This window comes from Protomyctophum parallelum (assembly GCF_964188405.1).
Source record: "Protomyctophum parallelum genome assembly, chromosome: 21".
In the NCBI taxonomy this organism is placed as follows: Eukaryota; Metazoa; Chordata; class Actinopteri; order Myctophiformes; family Myctophidae; genus Protomyctophum; species Protomyctophum parallelum.
The window spans coordinates 10836734-10856582 of NC_139713.1; the positions used below are offsets into that span (position 1 = coordinate 10836734).

The 19849-nt window shown below is 41.1% G+C and overlaps 3 protein-coding genes across 4 annotated transcripts in view; 2 read left to right on the forward strand and 1 right to left on the reverse strand.

Moving 5' to 3' along the window:
* Positions 1-1277: 1277 nt before the first annotated feature.
* Positions 1278-3914, forward strand: morn3 (MORN repeat containing 3; the record flags this gene model as incomplete). Its single annotated transcript, XM_083793034.1, has 5 exons — positions 1278-1422; positions 2644-2801; positions 2895-3054; positions 3544-3728; positions 3834-3914. 5 exons carry the CDS (start codon positions 1278-1280, stop codon positions 3912-3914), a joined length of 729 nt encoding a protein of 242 aa, XP_083649160.1.
* Positions 3915-5974: 2060 nt separating this feature from the next.
* orai1b (ORAI calcium release-activated calcium modulator 1b) lies at positions 5975-7535 on the reverse strand. Its single transcript, XM_083794101.1, has 2 exons — positions 7206-7535; positions 5975-7080 (listed from the first exon to the last, which is right to left on the reverse strand). The coding sequence occupies exons 1-2, from the start codon at positions 7317-7319 to the stop codon at positions 6526-6528; spliced, it is 669 nt and encodes a 222-aa protein (XP_083650227.1). The 5' UTR covers positions 7320-7535; the 3' UTR covers positions 5975-6525.
* A 730-nt stretch (positions 7536-8265) lies between these two features.
* Positions 8266-19849, forward strand: part of kdm2bb (lysine (K)-specific demethylase 2Bb) — a 40240-nt gene continuing 28656 nt past the window's right edge. For both annotated transcript variants that reach the window (XM_083794083.1, XM_083794084.1), the window contains exons 1-12: positions 8266-8427; positions 9182-9329; positions 9458-9536; positions 9723-9769; positions 10109-10287; positions 10861-10967; positions 14320-14413; positions 16037-16190; positions 16659-16774; positions 18250-18376; positions 18959-19392; positions 19588-19674. In XM_083794083.1, the coding sequence (XP_083650209.1) occupies positions 8377-8427; positions 9182-9329; positions 9458-9536; positions 9723-9769; positions 10109-10287; positions 10861-10967; positions 14320-14413; positions 16037-16190; positions 16659-16774; positions 18250-18376; positions 18959-19392; positions 19588-19674 (1623 nt within the window). In that variant the 5' untranslated portion in view covers positions 8266-8376. The remainder of the gene's footprint in view (positions 8428-9181; positions 9330-9457; positions 9537-9722; positions 9770-10108; positions 10288-10860; positions 10968-14319; positions 14414-16036; positions 16191-16658; positions 16775-18249; positions 18377-18958; positions 19393-19587; positions 19675-19849) is intronic.

The window sequence follows — 19849 nt, forward strand, 5'->3', positions numbered from 1 at the left end:
TGGTCACACACACACTAGAGACAATGACGGCGAGCCGCTTCTTCGGCCATAATAGTTGCGCGCCAGTGTCGCGAGGCTGAACCATACTCTAAGGGCTGAACATGCCAGATCTACAAGCTCACAGCGCGTCGCGGGGCGACGCGCTATGAGCTTGTAGATCTGGCATGTTTCTGTTCAGCCTCGCGACGCCTTTTTACCCTCTGCAGCCCAGAGCTACACTGAGCATGCGCACTAGGCCACAGATCTACAAGCTAAAACAGAGGGAGCCCTTGTATCATAATCCAGCTTGTAGATCTGTTTTTCTTTCCTCTCTTTTTTTTTGCAAGAAGCTACACCCTCTCGCGGTGAAGTATAACATTGCAGCCATACACTAGTGCCTCTATTCTTCTAATTGCTTTAACCATATTAGCCTACTTATTTAGTCTACTCTGTGCAGTTTAATTCTGTTACGCGGACAATATTGTATTTGTACGTGTAACGTGTTTGTTGTATTTATGTCTTTGCCTTTGATAACGAAACTTGGAATAAAACAAAACTAGGGGCAGACAACTATGAGTTGCTAGGTTACCAGGCACGCGTTGTGCTTGCTTGGTCGTCTTCTGTGTTCAGCTCGATTGGCTGCAGCAAGCAGAGCAGACTATGGATACAGTCAGATTAAATATGTAAATGTTTTTTTGTTTTATCCTGTCAAACTGGCGGATTTACGTTTAGAAGGAGTTATTCACTGACACATTGCTGAGGTAGGCTACTGTATCCAACAGCTTCTACTTGCTTGTTGTAATAGTTTGTTCAAGTAGTAGCTAGTATAGGCTGCCGCAGGTTTGGGTCAAATTACTTGACAAATTAAATAAAGTCAGTTACTGAAAACAAATTACATTGGCAATTTACATAGTAATTATTACATAGTAATTATTACATAGTAATTATTACATAGTAATTATTACATAGTAATTATTACATAGTGATTAACATAATCCCTTGGACACAAAGATTGGTTTCACATTCACTTTTCTCTTTAGAAATGCCATTGTGAGGATTAACAATAGGATGTTGTGTGATGTGACCTATTTTGCAACTGATCCTACCCCCTTTATCTCCTATCACAATCATTAACACGTCAAAGCCTCCCCCAGTGGACATGCTACCACCCACTTTTGTGTGTGTGTGTGTGGGGGGGGTTGTGATCCCTGAGTTTTTCAGCATTGCAGCAACTGTTTATAAACTGTCTAAGATCATGCTATTCTGTTCTATATTTGACCTTTACAGTAGCTCAAGCCATGCCATATTTGAAAAAAGTTCAAAAAGACCCACCACTGGCCAAACGATGGGACATAAAGGCACAGAAATGTGGACTGCGACACACAGTCTACTCCGTCAATGGAGATGAATACAAAGGAGAATGGATGGATAACAAGAAGCATGGTAAATGGCAGCCTGGCATTATCACATTATCTATACTTTTAGTCTGTTGTAGGGTTCATATAAAACCGTAACCATAAAACCAAGTAATATTCTGTGTATCTATGACATGCCAGTGAGGCAGTGAATGTGAGGATTTTAACCACTATCCTCAGTGGCCGTGGCATGATTGACCTTGTTCACTGTGTTCATGGCAAAATATCAATTTCACTTGAGAAAATATGGTTTGAAAGCCATAGACCATTATAGGAACGCTGAGAATGAAAGGGAAATTGCCACTGACAATATGGATTCTATATAGACTATCCATACAGCCATCCATGTTCAAGCACTTATCCGTAGTCGGGTCGCGGGGGCAACAACTCCACCAGAGTGCTCCAGACTTCCCTCTCCAGAGCAACATTAGTGACTTCCTCCTGGGTATCCCGAGACGTTCCAAGGCCAGTGAGTCGATGTGTTTCCTCCAACTGTGCCTTGGTCTGCCCCGGGGTCTCCTCCCAGATCATGGGACATGCCTCGAGGACCTCCATAGGGAGACGCCCGAGAGGCATCCTAACCAGATGCCTGAACCACCTAAGCTGGCTCCTTTCCAAGCGAAGAAGCAGCGACTCTACTCCGAGTCTCTCTCGCGTGATTGAACTTCTCACTCTATCTCTAAAGAAGATGCCAGATGCACATGTGGGCAATGACAGAGACACTTGGGCTGGTGTGATTGGGAGGAACGGCCTCCCGGATCTGATTTGTGGTTTGTTATTGGACTTCTGTGCTAGTCGATAGTCATGGACTGACCATAACAAACACCATGATTTTGTAATCATGTCAGCTGATCTGAGGCTGTATGTTCTGGACACTCGGGTAAAGAGAGGGGCTGAACTGTCAACTGATCACCATCTGGTGGTGAGTTGGTTCAGATGGCGGAGGCGTGTAGTGCGGGTGAACTGGGAACATTTGGAGGAGACCTCTGTCTGGAAGGATTTCAACTCCCACCTCCGGCGGGACTTCTCTGGCATCCCTGTGGAGGTTGGGGACATTGAACAGGAATGGGCAATGTTCAAAGCCTCTATATAGACTGTGATAACATCAAATGATATGAAATGCACATACAAAGTAGGATAAAGATTTAACTAATGAGAGATTTATGATTGTCAAATTGCTTATCATGGCAGATATTTCTGCGTACACCGTACACAACCGATAATATATTAGACCGTTCATTTTGTCTAGGAAAGGGTACTCACATTTATAAGAAGGATGGGGCCATCTATGAAGGTGACTGGAAAAATGGAAAACGTGATGGATATGGTACTTACAGCAAACTACTACCAGGATCCAATGAGTATGTAAGAAAATACTCAGGTGGCTGGAAAAATGGCGAGAAACACGTATGTATTTGAAACACAGATTCCCATATAAACACTGTTCAACACCCATTTACACTCCTTAGGTTTTACAAAATGTTCTCTCATCCTCCACAGGGATATGGGACATTCTTCTACAGTAACTCGGCTGTCTATGAGGGACATTGGTCTGAAGATAAAAGGAGTGGATGGGGACGAATGCACGATGACAATGGAGACATATATGAGGGAGAGTGGATGGAGGGCAAACATCACGGACAGGGGACGTTTCGATTTGGTGAGAACGATGACCAGGCTTCAATTTGCTAAAGTAAAAAGAAAAAAGAGGGGATTAATTTCCTTACCCACTTATGCTCTTTATACTTTGTTGTAGGACAAATCGCGGAAATAGACAATTAAGAAGCTTATAGATAAAAAAAAATTGAATTATAAAAGAAAAGAAGATTTCTTCAAAAATCTAAAAAATGTCAGGAATGTATTTGGTATGGAATGAAAGAAATTAGAGGGCCTAGTAGGGCTCTGGGGGACTATATGGTCACCTAAGTATGTGGCAAAATGATCAAACTTAAATATCAATCATAGACGGTTTTCCAAAACGAAATGTGTGTTTAATTCAGTCTGACCAGAAGCAGGGATAAAACAGGCATAGGCATGGATCCCCCATCCTCCCCAGCAAATCTGCATATTGCATTATTCTTCATATTTTGATTTAGAATTCATCAAGGCAGTCTAGTGAATGCTAAAATTTGACTTCCTTGTATTAAAGAAAATGGAAACAGTTACGAAGGAACCTGGAAAGATGGGAAGAAGAATGGTTATGGAAAGTTCCACTATCTGAACAAAGGTCAGCTTTACGAGGGGTTTTGGGTGGATGGAGTGGCTAAAACGGGAACTCTGTCTGATTTCGGAAGAGATGAAGCACCAATGCCAACAACGTATCCAATTCCAAAGGTATATTTTGAATTTGTTGACATCTATTTCCTCTTTTTATAATCATATAATTTTTTTGTGATGGGTTTTTGACCACTCAAAATGTGAATAATTGTGTTTTTCAAGGTATACCTGCTGGATACATCATTGGTTTTGATGGAAGCCCAATCCGTCTACCACAATCAGTGCTGCACTGTTGACATATAAGAAGATCACCAGCATATACCAAAACCTTGATGCACACCATAGTTTAACAGGACTTATAATAGGGTATGCATAAAGTGAGTGGCAAATCGAGTTTAAGGTTGTTTAATGTATGGGCTGTAGCGTAAGGCCAGAACGTTTTTTGGTTTTTTTTGCCACTCAGTATGCATTCCCACATAACCGGGTATGATGATGTCACACACAATAACCTGCTATCATGAATTCAAGATTGTATCACTCCTCAGTATCATCTTGTCTTTCAAATTATAAAGCTGCATGATTAAAACACATCTGACTCTAAAATGGAATATAGGCCATTGACCAACACAGTATAGCCAGATACTGTTACTGGAGTTGACTAGATATGGACTATACACTATAGATATGGCTTTGACAATCTACTTAGTGTTCATGGTCATATAAAGCTAGAATCTCATTGGATCTGTGCCTTCAGAGATCTGGAGGATGAGTTATTCTGCTGGTAAGCCTCCTGTACTATTCCTTGGTGCACTTGGGCAGTGGGTGGGTGTTTGTTACATCATAATAGAGAATCTGAAAGCACTACCACATTTCTTTTTTTACTTTTCAGTTTTACAACTGAGACATTCTAGCAGGAAAACATTTATCATTTTATAATCAAGGGACACATGGTAAAAGTGCTTTTAAACAGCTGTAGTTTGGGGTGCAAAATGCATTTAGGCAGACCTGGTAAAGAGAATAACTGGAACATTTATCACAGACAGTTCATGCTTATGTCCATAGTACCTGGTCTGACATGTTGAATTTATGAGGACTGTTGAATTTACGATGAATTTATGAGGACAATTTAGCAGTAACTATACTGTTTTATTAGTGTGGTTGAAATTGTAGACTACAGCAGTACCAGCAGAGTAAATACATTATTATTCGGTTTTTTATTTTATATAATTGCAGTGACACTGCATTATTTATATATGTATGATATGTGTATTTATGATATATGTATTTATATATATGCAAAGAATGTTACAATTTTGTTTTGGTAATAGAATACAAGTTTCAACACAATATAACTTCAACTCAGGATGTACACATAAATGTGTAATAAAACATGTATTTCTAATGTGGTCCTGCAGGGATAGTGAGATAATCCTGAGGGATAGTGAGATAATCCTGGGGAATAACAATTTGAGCCCCCGGCTTCAATCTACAGCGCTCAATATGTACTTGGCTGTTAACCCATTAAAACGGCATGTAAAGTGTTGGCTATTCAAAAATAGTAGATATACAAGCTAAGCTTGTACATCTATTTACCAAACTTTAATTCTGCCTATGCAGGCAGATTCTGCCAATGCTTTTCAATGGGAAGGCGAAAATTCTCTAATGGTAACAGAAAGACCACTCCGTTCCTATTGAAAATCATTGGCAGAATCTGCATAGGCAGACTCGGTTTGACTGCACCCTTAGAAGGCGTTTGTAGAATGGGCCTCAGGTCGTAATGGGTTAAACACATAGACTGTAGGTTAAACACCAGCAGTCACAACATAACACACAGATCCACCCGATTTTTGTGCTGTAATTTCCTGTGTGGTATGCTGTTCCTGACTGTGTGGTAGGCTATGATTTGTGATGAGAATACATTCAGTATATGGTATTTTTGTGATAGCACCATCCTTGGTCTGTGAAATTTTGTTCAGCCATATACATGTGGATAAGTGACCAGTAAACTGACTGAGTTGTAGTATAGCCAGTCTTCAAAACAGGGATCCTGTTTTGATTGTAAGAGGCAGAATTTGTTTTGGAGCAGGTAATACGCAGTACAAAGGCTAAAAGCGTGTTTGTTACAATATTGTGTATGTGTCACTTTTGCACATTTGTATTAAGCCCTGGACTACAGAATTAATCTCAGTAGAAATCTTAATTTTGACAATTTAAATGCAAACTAGGCAATCAATGTCTGATTGTGGTTTGTCATGTAATGTGTAGCAGTAAATTCAGCCTATACGAACCAATATGGTAAAAAGTATTTATTTAACACTATGTGATTGAATTGCAGCACATATAATATACACTACATTTTGGCAGGTAAAGTACGGTAAGCAGAAAGACAGGCATTAAAATTAATCAATGATCTCCAAGAAAAAAAAAGCTGCAAAATAAAAAATATATATACACAGAATACCAATGGTCATTGGTCATATACTGAGCAATTCAAAATACACAGTATGAAAAAAAGAAAGAAAAGGAATAGTGGTTCACAAACCTCAAGTAAATACACAAAAATAAATACACATGAAGTATTTTAAGGATGGGTGACTGGCATACAGATAGTTAACAGGGGAATCACTGATGCCATACCTTATGAGGTAAATCAAACCATGATTCACAGTTAAGACATTTTCATACTGATCATACCGATTTCAAGTTACATGCATTATGGCAAATGTGCGTGTTCACAGTTGATTCATCATCAATCATATTAACATAATTTTAAAAATGTCTAAAAGTGCAAACACTTTCAAAACAGTGAATTGAACAACAATTAGGTGTGTTATCTTCAATCATGTACGGTTAGACACAAAATAATGTCCTCGCTTTAACGCACACCCATGGGAGTGCAACCAGCACACTTTTTCTATGGGAAGCTGGGAGGTTGCAGCATGATCGAGGACTCTCCTCTGTGGTCCAACTCGTTTTGTAGCCTGGTGAGATTGGACAGCTCTTCCAGCTCCTGGAATTGTCTGTCCGTTTTGTGACTCACCAAGGACCGATAGAAATGAACTGCAAAGACAATGAAGATCAAACCAAAAGGGACCATGATGGAGGTGGAGGTGATGGCAGCAGCCACACCAGATGACATGGCAGTACTATTGGCAGTCTTGGGCTTAATAGGTAGAAATTTGACCCAGCAGAGCAACACCACTTCAGCCAGGAAAAGGAGGGTACCAATAACAGTAGAAAAGGCCCAGGCTAGTTCAATATGTCGATGCATTTTCTCATGTGGGGACTCCTTCACCGAATTGAGGTTGTGCACATTGCTGACGGCCTCAATGTTGGGCAAAATGCAGGTACTGACCATCAGAGCAAATAGATGAACAGCCACAAGCACAGTGGTACAAGCACTGAATGCAATAAGGAGACCCGGTGGGTATGGATAGCTGGTGTCCAGTTGTACTTCCACCATTGCCACCTGGAAAAGACAGGCGAAAACTATGATCAGAAACTAGCACAAACCAACACATCTTGTCATATGCATGATCCAATCTGTAGCCAGGCGAGGAAGCAATGGCTGAGTGAGAGAACGGTATACGTTACCATGGCAAATCCAGAAAGTAAAGCAGATGTCCGACTAGAAGCCTTCAGCTTTGCTCGACTCAAGTAGAGCTTCCTCCAAGATAGAGCATTCAATGAATGCTCGTTCAGACTCATTGTGTCGTTCAAAGGACTGGACTCAGTGGACTGGTCCAGCAGGCGACGTCGCTATTCCCAGTTGTTCTTCTGTCTGATCGGCACTCGGCAAAGCAGCCAGGTGTTCACATGTCAGTCGTTCAAAAAATGTTGTATCGCAAGCTGCAGTTGTTATATTCAGACGCATACAAGTTATTCTTCATCGCTGGAGTCGAGCGTGCGGTGCGTACCGCCTTGCTTGGGGGCCCTGCACCTTAAAAGCGTGATACTTCGTCACACGACGGTGTCGAGTGCGGAAAATAGCCGATCTACAAGCTCACAGCCCCGTCGCTGCGCAAAGCGTTGTGAGCTTGTAGATCGGCGGGCATATATTACCCACAACCCTGTGCGGGTTGGTTAGAAGAGAACATCCGAGAGGCACCCAGAACATCCGCTGGAATAAATTGTTGATTTTACGTAGAAGTGGAAACTGGAAACACTTGCTTTTATACTTGACTAGTAATTAACCTACAAGCATCCACCTCACTGCTGGAGTCCTTTCCTTTAACGTTGTTCTCTGATTCTCTCATATCCTCCTAGGTTATGGTCAAACAAAGACACATATTTTGTTGTTGTATTACTCTATAATAACGATCAGAATGAAATGTACTGTTGTATTTATTGTATAAATATTGACATATTCACTGCAGCTCTTAAATGATCTTCATCATTACATGTTGAAATTATTAAATAAACAAATGTTATTTTTGTATGATGCATTTATATATGTATTTTATAGTCTATAGGCCTATATATATATATATATACTTTTTTTGGGGTAATCAATGCTATGTGCGATATTATCCCCGAAAAAAATTTAAAATGAAGAAGTGAAACCATGATGACATGCATATGACGCTGTCCACCAACAATGTTTTGGTTCTTGTTGGCGATGACGTAATACAACACAAAACATGGTTCCCTTGTTTTGAACCAGAAAGCTACAGCTAAGTGATTTATTCCTCTGTGAAAACTAAAAAGATCATGTTTTCCACCGGAAAGTGAGTGTGGCGACTGGGTGCTGTTTGTGTGTCGGACAATGGCGCACAGCACCGCGGATACGTGCTCTGCCGAGTCTGGACGCAAACTGGTATGGAAAGGCTTTCATTTATGGACGTTTGGACGCAAAAGCTATAGATTATATAAAAAAAACGAGACAGGTAGCCTGCTAATTAGTTAGCAACGCTAACGTGAATAATGTATAATCCATGTTGTGTTTGTCAGGCCGGAGTTTCACTCAGATGTGAAGGAAAAATGTTCATTTATTATATGCTCAGACTTTGCATGCATATAGTTTTATTGTGTCCGTTTGTATGTTTTAATTGTGCGTTATCGACATGCTATGGATCCAGGTCGATGTGTGTAGCCCTACACTGAACTCCTGAAACGTGTGAACGGAATGTTATGTCACGCCTAAAGAACATGTGTGTGTGTGTGTGTGTGTGTGTGTGTGTGTGTGTGTGTGATATTGGTCCCATAACTTAACGTAAACATCCAAGTTACAGCAAAAATAGAATAGATAGGCCTACCCCTTCTATTCTAAATCAGAGCCTCTAATTTGACCCTTCGACACCTGTCGTAATTATGCTTTTACAGCCATATTACTGTATAATTGGTAGTGTTGCTCTGCAGCCAAGTAAGAGAAGATCTACAAGCTCACAGCATCAGCATCGTCTCTGTGTGGGCAAGCGACACTATCTTACAGTGGAGTCTATATATGATGATACTTTTAGTCACGATGGTAGGCTACTCCTCCTGAGTCCTGCCACACGTGTTTCTACTAGCGTTTTTGTTGTCATGAGTTCATTGACTGTTCATGAACGCCTTCTCGTTTTCATTGGTAGCGCTCCATCTGTCGGAAAATGTACGGCGAAAATGAAGATATGTCAGACGTGGAGGAAACAATTGCAAACGTACGAGGATTCAGCGTGGAGGAGAAACTCTCCAGTGATAGTTACAATGCAAACTTCGTTCACGTGATGGAGGGTAAAGGTAATAGGCCCACGCATCTGACATGTTTCATTTGATTTACTGCTTCTGGGTGCTTTGCCTTCATATGACACGAAGTACATGGTTATAGCCTATAGTCCTATATTCACAATCATTCACTTGTCTTACAGAATTCACTTATGAATATGTTCAGAGAGAAGCTCTCAGGATACCACTCGTTTTCATACAGAAAGATGGACTAGGGATCAGGTAAGAGAAGACATTACATTACAGTGTGATGATTGTTGTATGTTGTGATATTAAGTTATTAACACATTTCTGTGGTTAGTAAACCTGTCTCTGACACTCTCTTTTGTGTGTGTGTGTGTGTGTGTGTGTGTGTGTGTGTGTGTGTGTGTGTGTGTGTGTGTGTGTGATTCTTTTCAATTTCTGTAGAATGCCTGATCCAGAATTCACTGTTAGTGAAATTAAAGGCCTAGTTGGTAAGTTAATTGTCCTGCAATGGTTCTTTAATATATAGTTATAGTATATTTTTCTTGTCGATTTTAAAATATTAGATAAAATGATCATATAGTCTCAAATGTAATTCTTTTACAAAATATATACCAATGGAGGGAATAGGCTGAATAAGATTGTATATTTGCTTGCTCCATCTAGTGGCGATACTGGTGAAGGACATGTATTACAGGGCATATCTACTCATAATGATACTCTTCGTGAATAGTAGTCGCAAACACAATAAGACAGCTTGCTTATATTTCTATGAATTTAGAAGCCCAAAATAGTTTAATCCTAAGCATTTGTCATGCTTTTCTCTTAAGGCAGTCGTCGTACTGTTGACGTCATGGACGTGAGCACTCAGAAAGGTTCTGAAATGAGCATGGCTCAGTTTGTTCGCTACTATGAGACTCCTGAGGAAGAGCGGGACACACTTTTCAATGTCATCAGCTTAGAGTTCAGCCACACCAAGTTGGAGAACCTCATCAAGCGCCCCACTGTGGTAATATGACACCGCTGCCTGCACAGCAAAATATGGAGTGTTAAGTTAACTTAGAGTGAAATACCTTTTTTTTGCTGGAGATTGCTTGTGTAAAAGCACAATAAATGAATGCAGCAAATGCATTTGTAGTGCCACTCAGGAATTAGCCTGAGGGGGATCCATGCCTCTGCTTTTGTTATCCCACCTCTGATCAATCATTTTGATTGATTTCAGGTGGGGATATGTGTTATCTCTGCTTCTGGTCACACTGAATTAAATGCATGCGTTTCCTTTTGGGAAAGTAGACTGACTATATGATATATTTCATATTTATGTTTGAGAATATCACAATTTAACAACAAAAGGTTAAACACAATATCCCTGCAATCCATATTTTGTCAAATTTTTGCATTTGTTTAAAAAACGAAAAAGTATTAGCAAAAATAGCAGAGTATCTTCAACCTTTATTTGTTGTACAACAATGTATGGCATGAGTGGTTAAGAGTTTTTTTGGTTTTGTTTTGTTTTCAAATCGATCCCAGGTGCTACTGTCCCACAAGGTTTATGGTGCAGTTTTCCTTTGCTTTCTCACAGGTAGATCTAGTGGATTGGGTGGACAACATGTGGCCACCTGATCTGAAAGAAAGCCAAACAGACTCTAGCAATGTCATCTCAGAAATGAAGTACCCAAAAGTGCAGAGGTATGTCCCTTTTGGAAGAATTTCCATTTATTCATGTCTCAGGTGTGTGCACATTCCAGTGCTGTCCATGAATGCTCTCTTTGGACATATAGTTTTGGGTTGATGATGATATATTTTTTCATTTAATTGTAAAGATATTAAGTTGGTCAAATACAAGACTGTGAAAAAGCAAATACACACCATTTTGTCAACACAGTTAGCTGTATGGCAATCTGCGGACCCATCCGGTGCCTCTGGGGGCACCACCTCCTTTTTAGAAACAGGAACTCGGTTTGGCTCCTCCCCTTTCCTAGTCCACTTCCTCCCGGGTGCTTATGTGTTTATTCCTACTAACAACAACACTACATGTTTTAACCCATTCTGACCTGAGATCAGATTCTATAAACGTCTTCTACATCCTGACAGTTTTCTGAAAAAGCTATGTTTCTATGTCAGTCGTTCTTTGAATTTTCAAAAATAGCAGACCTACAAGCTCGTATCGCGCCACTCGGTGGCGCGATATGAGCTTGTAGATCTGCTATTTTTAAATAGCTAAAGCACGACATGATGCTGACACCAAAATGGGTGCCCGGTCTGGTACTGGTACAGATTTTGCTGTTGACAGAATCTTTTTTGAGAGATTAGCTGTAGGGAAACCTAATCCTCAATTCAACACAACCGGCTTTTAAGGCAACTTTTCAACACTACAATGAGCTGCATGACATTAATAGTGTAATGGTGCTGCTGGTGTCATAATTATTAAAAATAAATCAAAATATATTACTTCAAAATGTATTTTTCAAGATATAAAAACACGAAAGAAAATATTTGTAATCTTTTAGTACGTTTGAATAAATAAATGATTCCACAATCACTTAATTTCCTGAACCGGTGAGTTCTGCATATTTGCAACTGTACAGGAATCATGAAAGAGGAGTTGCGATTTGATTCAAATTACTGGTGTTATACTACTATACTGTGTAATAACTGCTGCTATGATAGCCTTAATTGTTAATACATTAGGTGTTATGTTTAATAACTGCTGCTATGATTGACAGCTTATGTATGGTTCGCTAATGTGATCACAGTAATGTTCACTTTATATTATTATCCCACTATTTTGAATGTGAGAGGCCTATTGTACATTTGGCAAGTTTTCTTATTATTTGATTAAAGTTAATGTGAAAATACCACTAGACTAGACTAGGTAACGTTGTCTTTTTTTAAGTGTAGGGCTTTGGGGGTGCGTCATCTGTGTCGGGATGTAGAAGGGGGTGCATGGGCTAAAAAGTGTAGGAACCACTGAGCCCAGATGATGTTAATCACTGAACGATGTAGATATTGATACAAGAAATTTCGACAACATCTACAGATCTGTCTGCCAAAGGAGGCAACACCAGCGATTGAACCATGGGAGTGTACTTCTTTTTTCACTCTGTTTCTCTTTATTTCTGCTGAATAAAAGATTGCAAAACATGCTTTGCCTTGTCATTGCAGCTTATAGTGCTGGAGTAACATTAAAGATGCCATCTATGTTGTAAATGTTGTAATGGGGTGTACTTTTTCACAGCACTGTAAACGGGCCACTAGGTAAACACTGCGCAATTTGTTTCTGTTTTATTTTATTTTTTAAGTTCCATTAAATTATTCCCAGCAAGCACGGTCAGGACCTGGACGAATTAGTGACATCTCGATTGTCCTGGAAATGACGTAAAGATCATCCCCATATGGGCTGTGATCTGGCCTAGTCCTGAACGTCACCGGAGGACGTCATCATAACGTCATTTGGCTTGCTGGGTTATGCAAGGAAGCACCCTTGCTTGCACCCTGCAAGCAATATATACAACATACAATATGTACATACTACTATGTATTACACATGCACGCGCACGCACACACACACTTTCAACACATTTTCAAATATAGTGAAAATAGCAAGCTAAAGGGTCACATGTGTTGTGATACATGAGCTATAGATCAGCTATCCTCAGTATGAAAATATTGACTGAATCATAGGTGTGGTATGTCTCTAAAAAAGTTAAAAAACCGTTGCCTTATTGAACTGCACACATCCACTTCCTTTGATGCTGGGCAGAAGGGTTCTCCAGATTAGAAGAAGTTGTTTTATAACAGCTGTTGCTTGAGTGCATAGGCCTATAAACATCTTGGAGGCAAATCAACAGACAGCATTCAGACGTAACTAGAAATCTGGAACTAATTGCAGCAGTCTGTCTGCAGATTTCACCATTACCTCAGTCAATGTCATTTTCTGTACTTCCTGCTGTTAACCCAGGTCTATCAGTATGAGGAAGCAGACCGTACTGATCTGATGTTAGACCAATATAGGCTTCCCATGTATTCTAGTAAACCTGACATTTTGAATGGAGTTTCCAGTCTAGGAAAAGCCATGAAATATAAAATAATGATTGCAAATGTCTTAAGTTTCTGGAGTAGAGTTTAGGTTATCGTTAAGTAGCAGGAGGTTTTACATAATATATACCAATATACATAAAATGTATGAGAATGTCTGGTCAGTGACAGGTCAGTGTGCCGTACAGTAAAATGAGTGAATGTACAGTAAGACTGACATAGCCATCTAGTGGCCACATTTAATAACCACATGAACCCTAGTGTCTCTAATATGGGGCAAACGTTCGTCAAGAACTGCAAAAATTACAAGCTCAAAACGCAGATCTTGTGAATGCGTTATTTTCGGCTAAGAGATTTCAAGTAGAGCAGTGGTTTTCAACCCGGTTTAATTTGACACTCTCAAGAGTTAAAGATTAATATGGGTCCATTTGGTTACCAACTCTCCATCAGTTAGCTGGGGACGGCCTGGAACCCCCTCAAGGACCCCTGGTGGTCCCCAGACCACTGGTTGAGAACCACTGAAGTAGAGGGATAAAAGGAGCCGGATAAAAGGAGCCGACCAAGTATAGAGCTCAGGGGGATCATGGTCAACTAAGTAGTTTAAGAATAATAATAATAATAAGAGAATAAGTGCACAAAATATAAGCATTGCCATCACTAATAATGACAATGGTCCCATTCTGTCTCCTCCACTTCTGCCCCAGAGTTGCATGGTGACTAGCTCTGTTTCTATAAATAGAGTTGTTCCTCTCTTTCCTCCCCGAGTTACTGAACATTTTTTATCCAATGGATACCTAATCATTCCTCAATAATCCCCTTGAGCCCTGAAGGGATATAACCTGAGGTGAAAAATTAATACATGCATGGCTGGCATGCATGTTTTGCTATATCTGTAATGTCAGAGTCTTATTGCTAACATATGTATCACAAGAGGCTGCATTCGTGCCGTCAGCATGATGTATGAGTCTTGTTTTATTATTCCATGTTGTTTCTTTCTCTGTAGGTACTGTTTGATGAGCGTGAAGGGTTGCTTCACAGACTTCCACATTGATTTTGGGGGGACTTCAGTGTGGTATCACGTGTTCAAGGGGCAAAAGGTAAGTCTTGTTTTGTTACGGGTGTTATTATTATGAGCCACAAAGTCTCATTTTGTTAGGATGTAAGAGTACTACTTAACCACTTCAACCCTAGCATCCATATTCAGGGTCAAACTTTCACCAAAATTAGCAGATCACAACACATCGTCACAGGTGTATGCTTGTAGATCTGCTATTTATTTTTCGGCAAAGAGATTAGGTGTTGAAGGGGGGAAATGGACACAGAGTACACAGTTGACTTCATGAAACCTAGCACCATAGATGGTGTTCTTCATCAATTAGTAAGATTGCTCTACCTTCTTTTAAAGGAGAATTCCATGCTAGAATGCTTTCTTACCTTTCTCACCTTTCTTTGTAGTCGTTACTTCCCCACCAAAGGGGTCCAGGTGTTTTTTTGTGCAAAAACTCCTTATTGGCTATTTCCCCTACCATAAGCGCTCAATGAATTGCATTGAATTGAATGGGAATTGAATGGGGCTATGGGGTGTTGTGCTAATTTGCTTATTTCCATCTAAATAAGTAGTAAACTGTGCCGCTTGGGATATTATTTACATTATGAAGAGAGGATATATACAAAAAACATATAATTTTGAGCGATGGAAATAAGTGAATTAGCACAACACCCCATAGCCCCATTCAATTCCCATTCAATTCAATGCAATTAATTTAAGGCTTATGGTAGGGAAAATAGCCAATAAGGAGCTTTTGCACAAAATAACACCTGGACCTCTTTGTTGGGGACGTAACAACTACAAATCAAACGCAGCACGCGGAGTGGCGGAGTCAGTTCAGTCAGTCAACCTCAAGGGAAGTTCTTGCTTGCTCAAAGGCCCATACTATGCTCAAGGGGTTAACATGCTGCATTACTATGTGGGAGTATACGTGTGTGCAAGTCTCTCACGTCATTCGCTGATGCGGCAGTCAGCTGACTAAGTGGGCAGGCTACTTAAGCTCACTAGACTCCATGCTCTTCCTGCCTTCCTCTGCTCATGGTTCCCCGGTCGTATGTGATGTTTTCTCCCACCACCACCCCAGCACCACCGGTGGGCTCTGCTATCTATGCTCCCCATGGGGGGGGTTATTGTATATCTATCTCCCTGCTCTTATGTTTTATGATGTTGCTTAATCATGCCGAGCAGGGAGAAATCCAGCAGAGCCGAACGCCAAGTCAAATATCATATGCACACTCATTACTCATTCTTCAATAAATATTGTTTAATCTATTCGTGAGTTGTCTGACTGAAATAAAGGGAAGAAAGCCTTTTAGCATGGAATTCTCCTTTAAGCCTGTTAGATGAAAGGCTTCTCTAACACTTGGTATAAAATAGCCTGTTCCCCAGTTTGTCTTTGTGCTGGCTGCAGTGTCAGCTAAACTCAGCGTTACTGCTGTGGTGTGTGCTTGTACAACACCATAGAGGGATCACATTATACAGACAGACCTGCAGAGGTCAATCAAGAGATTGAAGAGAAGAGAGAATGAGACACATCAACTGATAGGACAGGGTCTGACAGTATTTCTATTAACTCTGAGTGTTTTTAACAGTTTATCATTCATGTCCAGCCTGAAAGGATTAATGATTGATATGATAATCTAAAGGGAAATCCCCTACCCGCTCTCTCCAGGTGTTTTGGTTGGTGCCTCCGACCCCTCATAACCTCGCCCTATATGAAGACTGGGTTCTGTCCGGCAAACAGAGTGACATCTTCCTGGGAGACCGAGCGGACGGGTGTCAGAGAGTGGAACTTAAACAGGGCTACACCTTTTTCATCCCCTCAGGTGAAATTGCATGATTGTATCGGCATTGATCAGGGTTAAATGCGTAACTTCTTGTCTAAAATATGTTGTCACTCTGAGAAACATCAGTCACTTTTGTCCTACTAAGCAGATGAATGAAAGGCGTTAACTGTCCGTGCTGCTCCAGTGTCTTATCTCCCGCAAATATAGTCATGTGTGTGTGTGTGTGTGTGTGTGTGTGTGTGTTTTCTTTAAAAAGATTAGTTTGTGGTTTTTCTGCCTTTTTATTGATCGTATCAAGTGAAGATGGGACAGGAAAGAGAGAGAGAGAGAGAGAAGGGCAGAGACACGCAGCAAAGGTTGTCACGAACAGGACTCGAACATGCGATGCGCTGTCAGGCCAAAGCCTCTATGTTGTGGCATGCGCCTGGACCACTTGGCCAGCGGGCGCCCCGTCATGTGTGTTTGATAATGCAGTGCTTTGAATGCACTTTGTGCTGTTGTTTTAAGGGTGGATCCATGCTGTCTACACCCCTGAGGACACGCTGGTCTTTGGAGGCAACATTCTGCACAGCTTTAACATTCCCATGCAGCTTACCATCTATGAGATAGAGAACAGGACTAAGGTAGGAGTCCAAACATATGAGATAGAGAACAGGACTAAGGTAGGAGTCCAAACATTTCCTTGACACCAGGGACGTGCACACATAGACATCAAAGGGGGCTTGAGCCCCTGCCCTTTTACCCGTCTGTAAAACAACTGCCCTTTCCAGACCACGAATGCAGCATTTACTATGGTGAAAGAAATGCTAATGCCACTCTCCTGAGTCTCCTGAACTTGAACATAAACATTTTGCGTGAACAAATTTCACCCAATGGAGGGCTGTGGACAGTTCAGAAACCCGACTACCAGTGACATCATCGATGGGAAATCCAAATAGAAACGTCAGGTTTTCTATTCCTGGAAAGTTATCATGCTATAATCGAAGCCATTGTTCTCGCATTGCAACAAAATAAAATAAAACAATGATGTCACGGCCCTGGTCCAGTAAAGGTTTGGGAACCACTGCTATATTGTGATAATGAGCTGATGGTAGGTGTAAGTTATGCTTATGGAGTGACACTATTTGTGAAGCCATGAACAAAGAAACAGGTCCATTGGCCCATTAGTGAATGTTCTATTTTTACATCTCAAGACAGAAAATGCATCTTCAAAATACAAGATCATCACCCTGAGAGTGTTTTATTTATGTGGAATACTCGCAGTGAGATAATTATAGGACCAGGCCTTGTTTCTGTGAGATAAATAGTAATTGCAAGAGGCTGTAGTTGTCTGTTGAGATGCAAATGTGTTCCCTGAAAATAGGCTGTAAATATCATTGTTTGTTTGTGTGTATGGCTGAAACTATCGTAGCAATTATTCTATCGATTCCTTTTCCGATTAATTCAATAATCAAGAATCGCAGGAAAACATTTGATTAATGGACGCTGTCAGGGGAAATAAATCAACCTCTCAGTCCTGACTGAATACTGAATATGTAAAAAACATGAAATATTACATATTTACATATTTGTCAGGTGAATCATATGCTGTCTCCGTTGTGCATCTTTCCTGCTCTCCACTTAGCTCATTACATTAGCTGCGCGCCGCTGCGGTGTGTGTGCATATGGGATTGGGTGAAATCAGACCTTCCGCGGTGCGTGTGTCATAGCTTAGGAGGCAGGCAATCATGAGTAGGTCGCTACTACACGATTGGCTGGCGGCGTTTCTGGCAGCGTTTCAGAGTATGGGTCAGACTCTCATTGGCTTAGGCGGCATGGGGTGAGACTCCCATTGATGACTAGGTCGCTTACATTTCATGAGTTGTCATTAGTCAGGATTCACCTGACACACACACACACACACACACACACACACACACACACACACAGTATATAATCGATTAAATCCGTTAGTTTAACAGTTTGCACCCTATATTTCTTTGTGGTGAAGAGCCCCATAAGGCATGAAACTGTAGTTCAAGACTACTCAAACTTTTATGAGTAGCTATTGATGTCTCACATTTGCTCAGATTGTGACAAATCTGATCTGTGGTTTCAGGTTCATTCCAAGTTCCGCTACCCATTCTACAATGAGATTAGCTGGTATGTCGTGGAGAAGTATGTGCACTGCCTGACCAAACGCTCCTACCTTTCTCAGGAGTTTCGCAGTGAGACCATGATAATGGGTGAGTGGAAATGAAGCTCCTTCACCACATGGAATCCATAACATTGCTGGATAATACAGAAAGGGCAGTAGATAGCCACACAGACGCGCGCGCACACACACACACACACACACACACACACACACACACACACACACACACACACACACACACACACACACACACACACACACACACACACACACACACACACACACACACACACACACACACACACACACACACACACACACACACACACACACACACACACACTTGATTTAGATTAGACTAGTTTGAATTTAATTTGGATTCAGACATCAAGCCATGACAACATGAGGCAATAAAAATAAAGAGCATAGCACAGGGAAACATCTTAGCTTAACACAAGTTGACATTTCCTATATTATAGGCCGATGAGGCACCCACTGCACTGGATAGTTAGGAAGGGTAAAATTCTACATATTCTACATAATGTTCAAATGTACTGAAAACGTTCTCCAACAACAACTAATTGCAGTAATACTGTATCTTTGGTGGATGGAAATGACGGGTGTTTTACTACAACTCAATGGTGACGGCATCCCTTCTCCTTTCCTTCAGACTTTGAGGCCAAGACAAGTACAGAGAGCCCCTTCTCTGACTCCCGGAGCCAGGACATGGATGAGGACTCATGTGACATGCAGGCCACGGATGAGCAAGATGAAAAAACATACAAAATTTCCGAGGGCACTCCCTGCTCCCCTGATAACCCAAAGACCAAAAATGGTGACTTGTGCAGTCCACAGCCTCTCAAAGCTGTTTCATCCAATGACTCAGAAGACACTTGTATCCCGACCTCTGCTCACCCTCTGGATGTACCCAGACACCCATCGGACTCCCTGGAGTCAGAGTCACACAGTAAATGGACTCACTTGACAGAGTTTGAGCTGAAGGGTCTCAAGGCCCTAGTGGAGAAGCTGGAGGCCCTCCCTGAAAATAAGAAGTGTGTCCCAGAGGGCATAGAGGACGCACACGCCCTGCTGGAGGATATGAAGGTAAGGCCTGGTTGTGTGCCGTGATGCTCACTGAAAATAGCAGATCTACAAGTTCACAATGTGGCACCCATGCAATGCTTTGTGGCAAATCAGGCTTAGAATTCACTGCTAGATCACTGAAAACATGTACGTTTTTGTACGAAGCAGAGCTGAAACTATTGCTCCTCATGCGCCGTCTCGTGTCTGACTCACCAGGTGGTCTTAAAAGAACATGCAGACGATGACCCCAAATTGGCGATCAGTGGAGTGCCTCTGGTCTGCCGGCCGAAGAAGATTATAAAGGTGAGTAAATATAAGACTTTCACTGTTGTTTTTCAACTTTGTATTTTAATTTCAATTTGTTTATTAAATTGAGGGATGTAGGAGGGAGTGTGGTGGTCTAGGTCTACCCTAGGTCTAGGTCTACCCTATTTTATTCACTGTTTACTGTTGTTGGTGTTGTTATCTCATGACACCT

Bases quoted from the DNA above. Each gene is read 5' to 3' on its own strand.
- orai1b (XM_083794101.1), bottom strand. From the start codon at position 7,319: ATGAGTCTGAACGAGCATTCATTGAATGCTCTATCTTGGAGGAAGCTC. The intron at 7,081-7,205 runs GTAACGTATACC...TGTCTTTTCCAG, and splicing joins TACTTTCTGGATTTGCCATG to GTGGCAATGGTGGAAGTACA.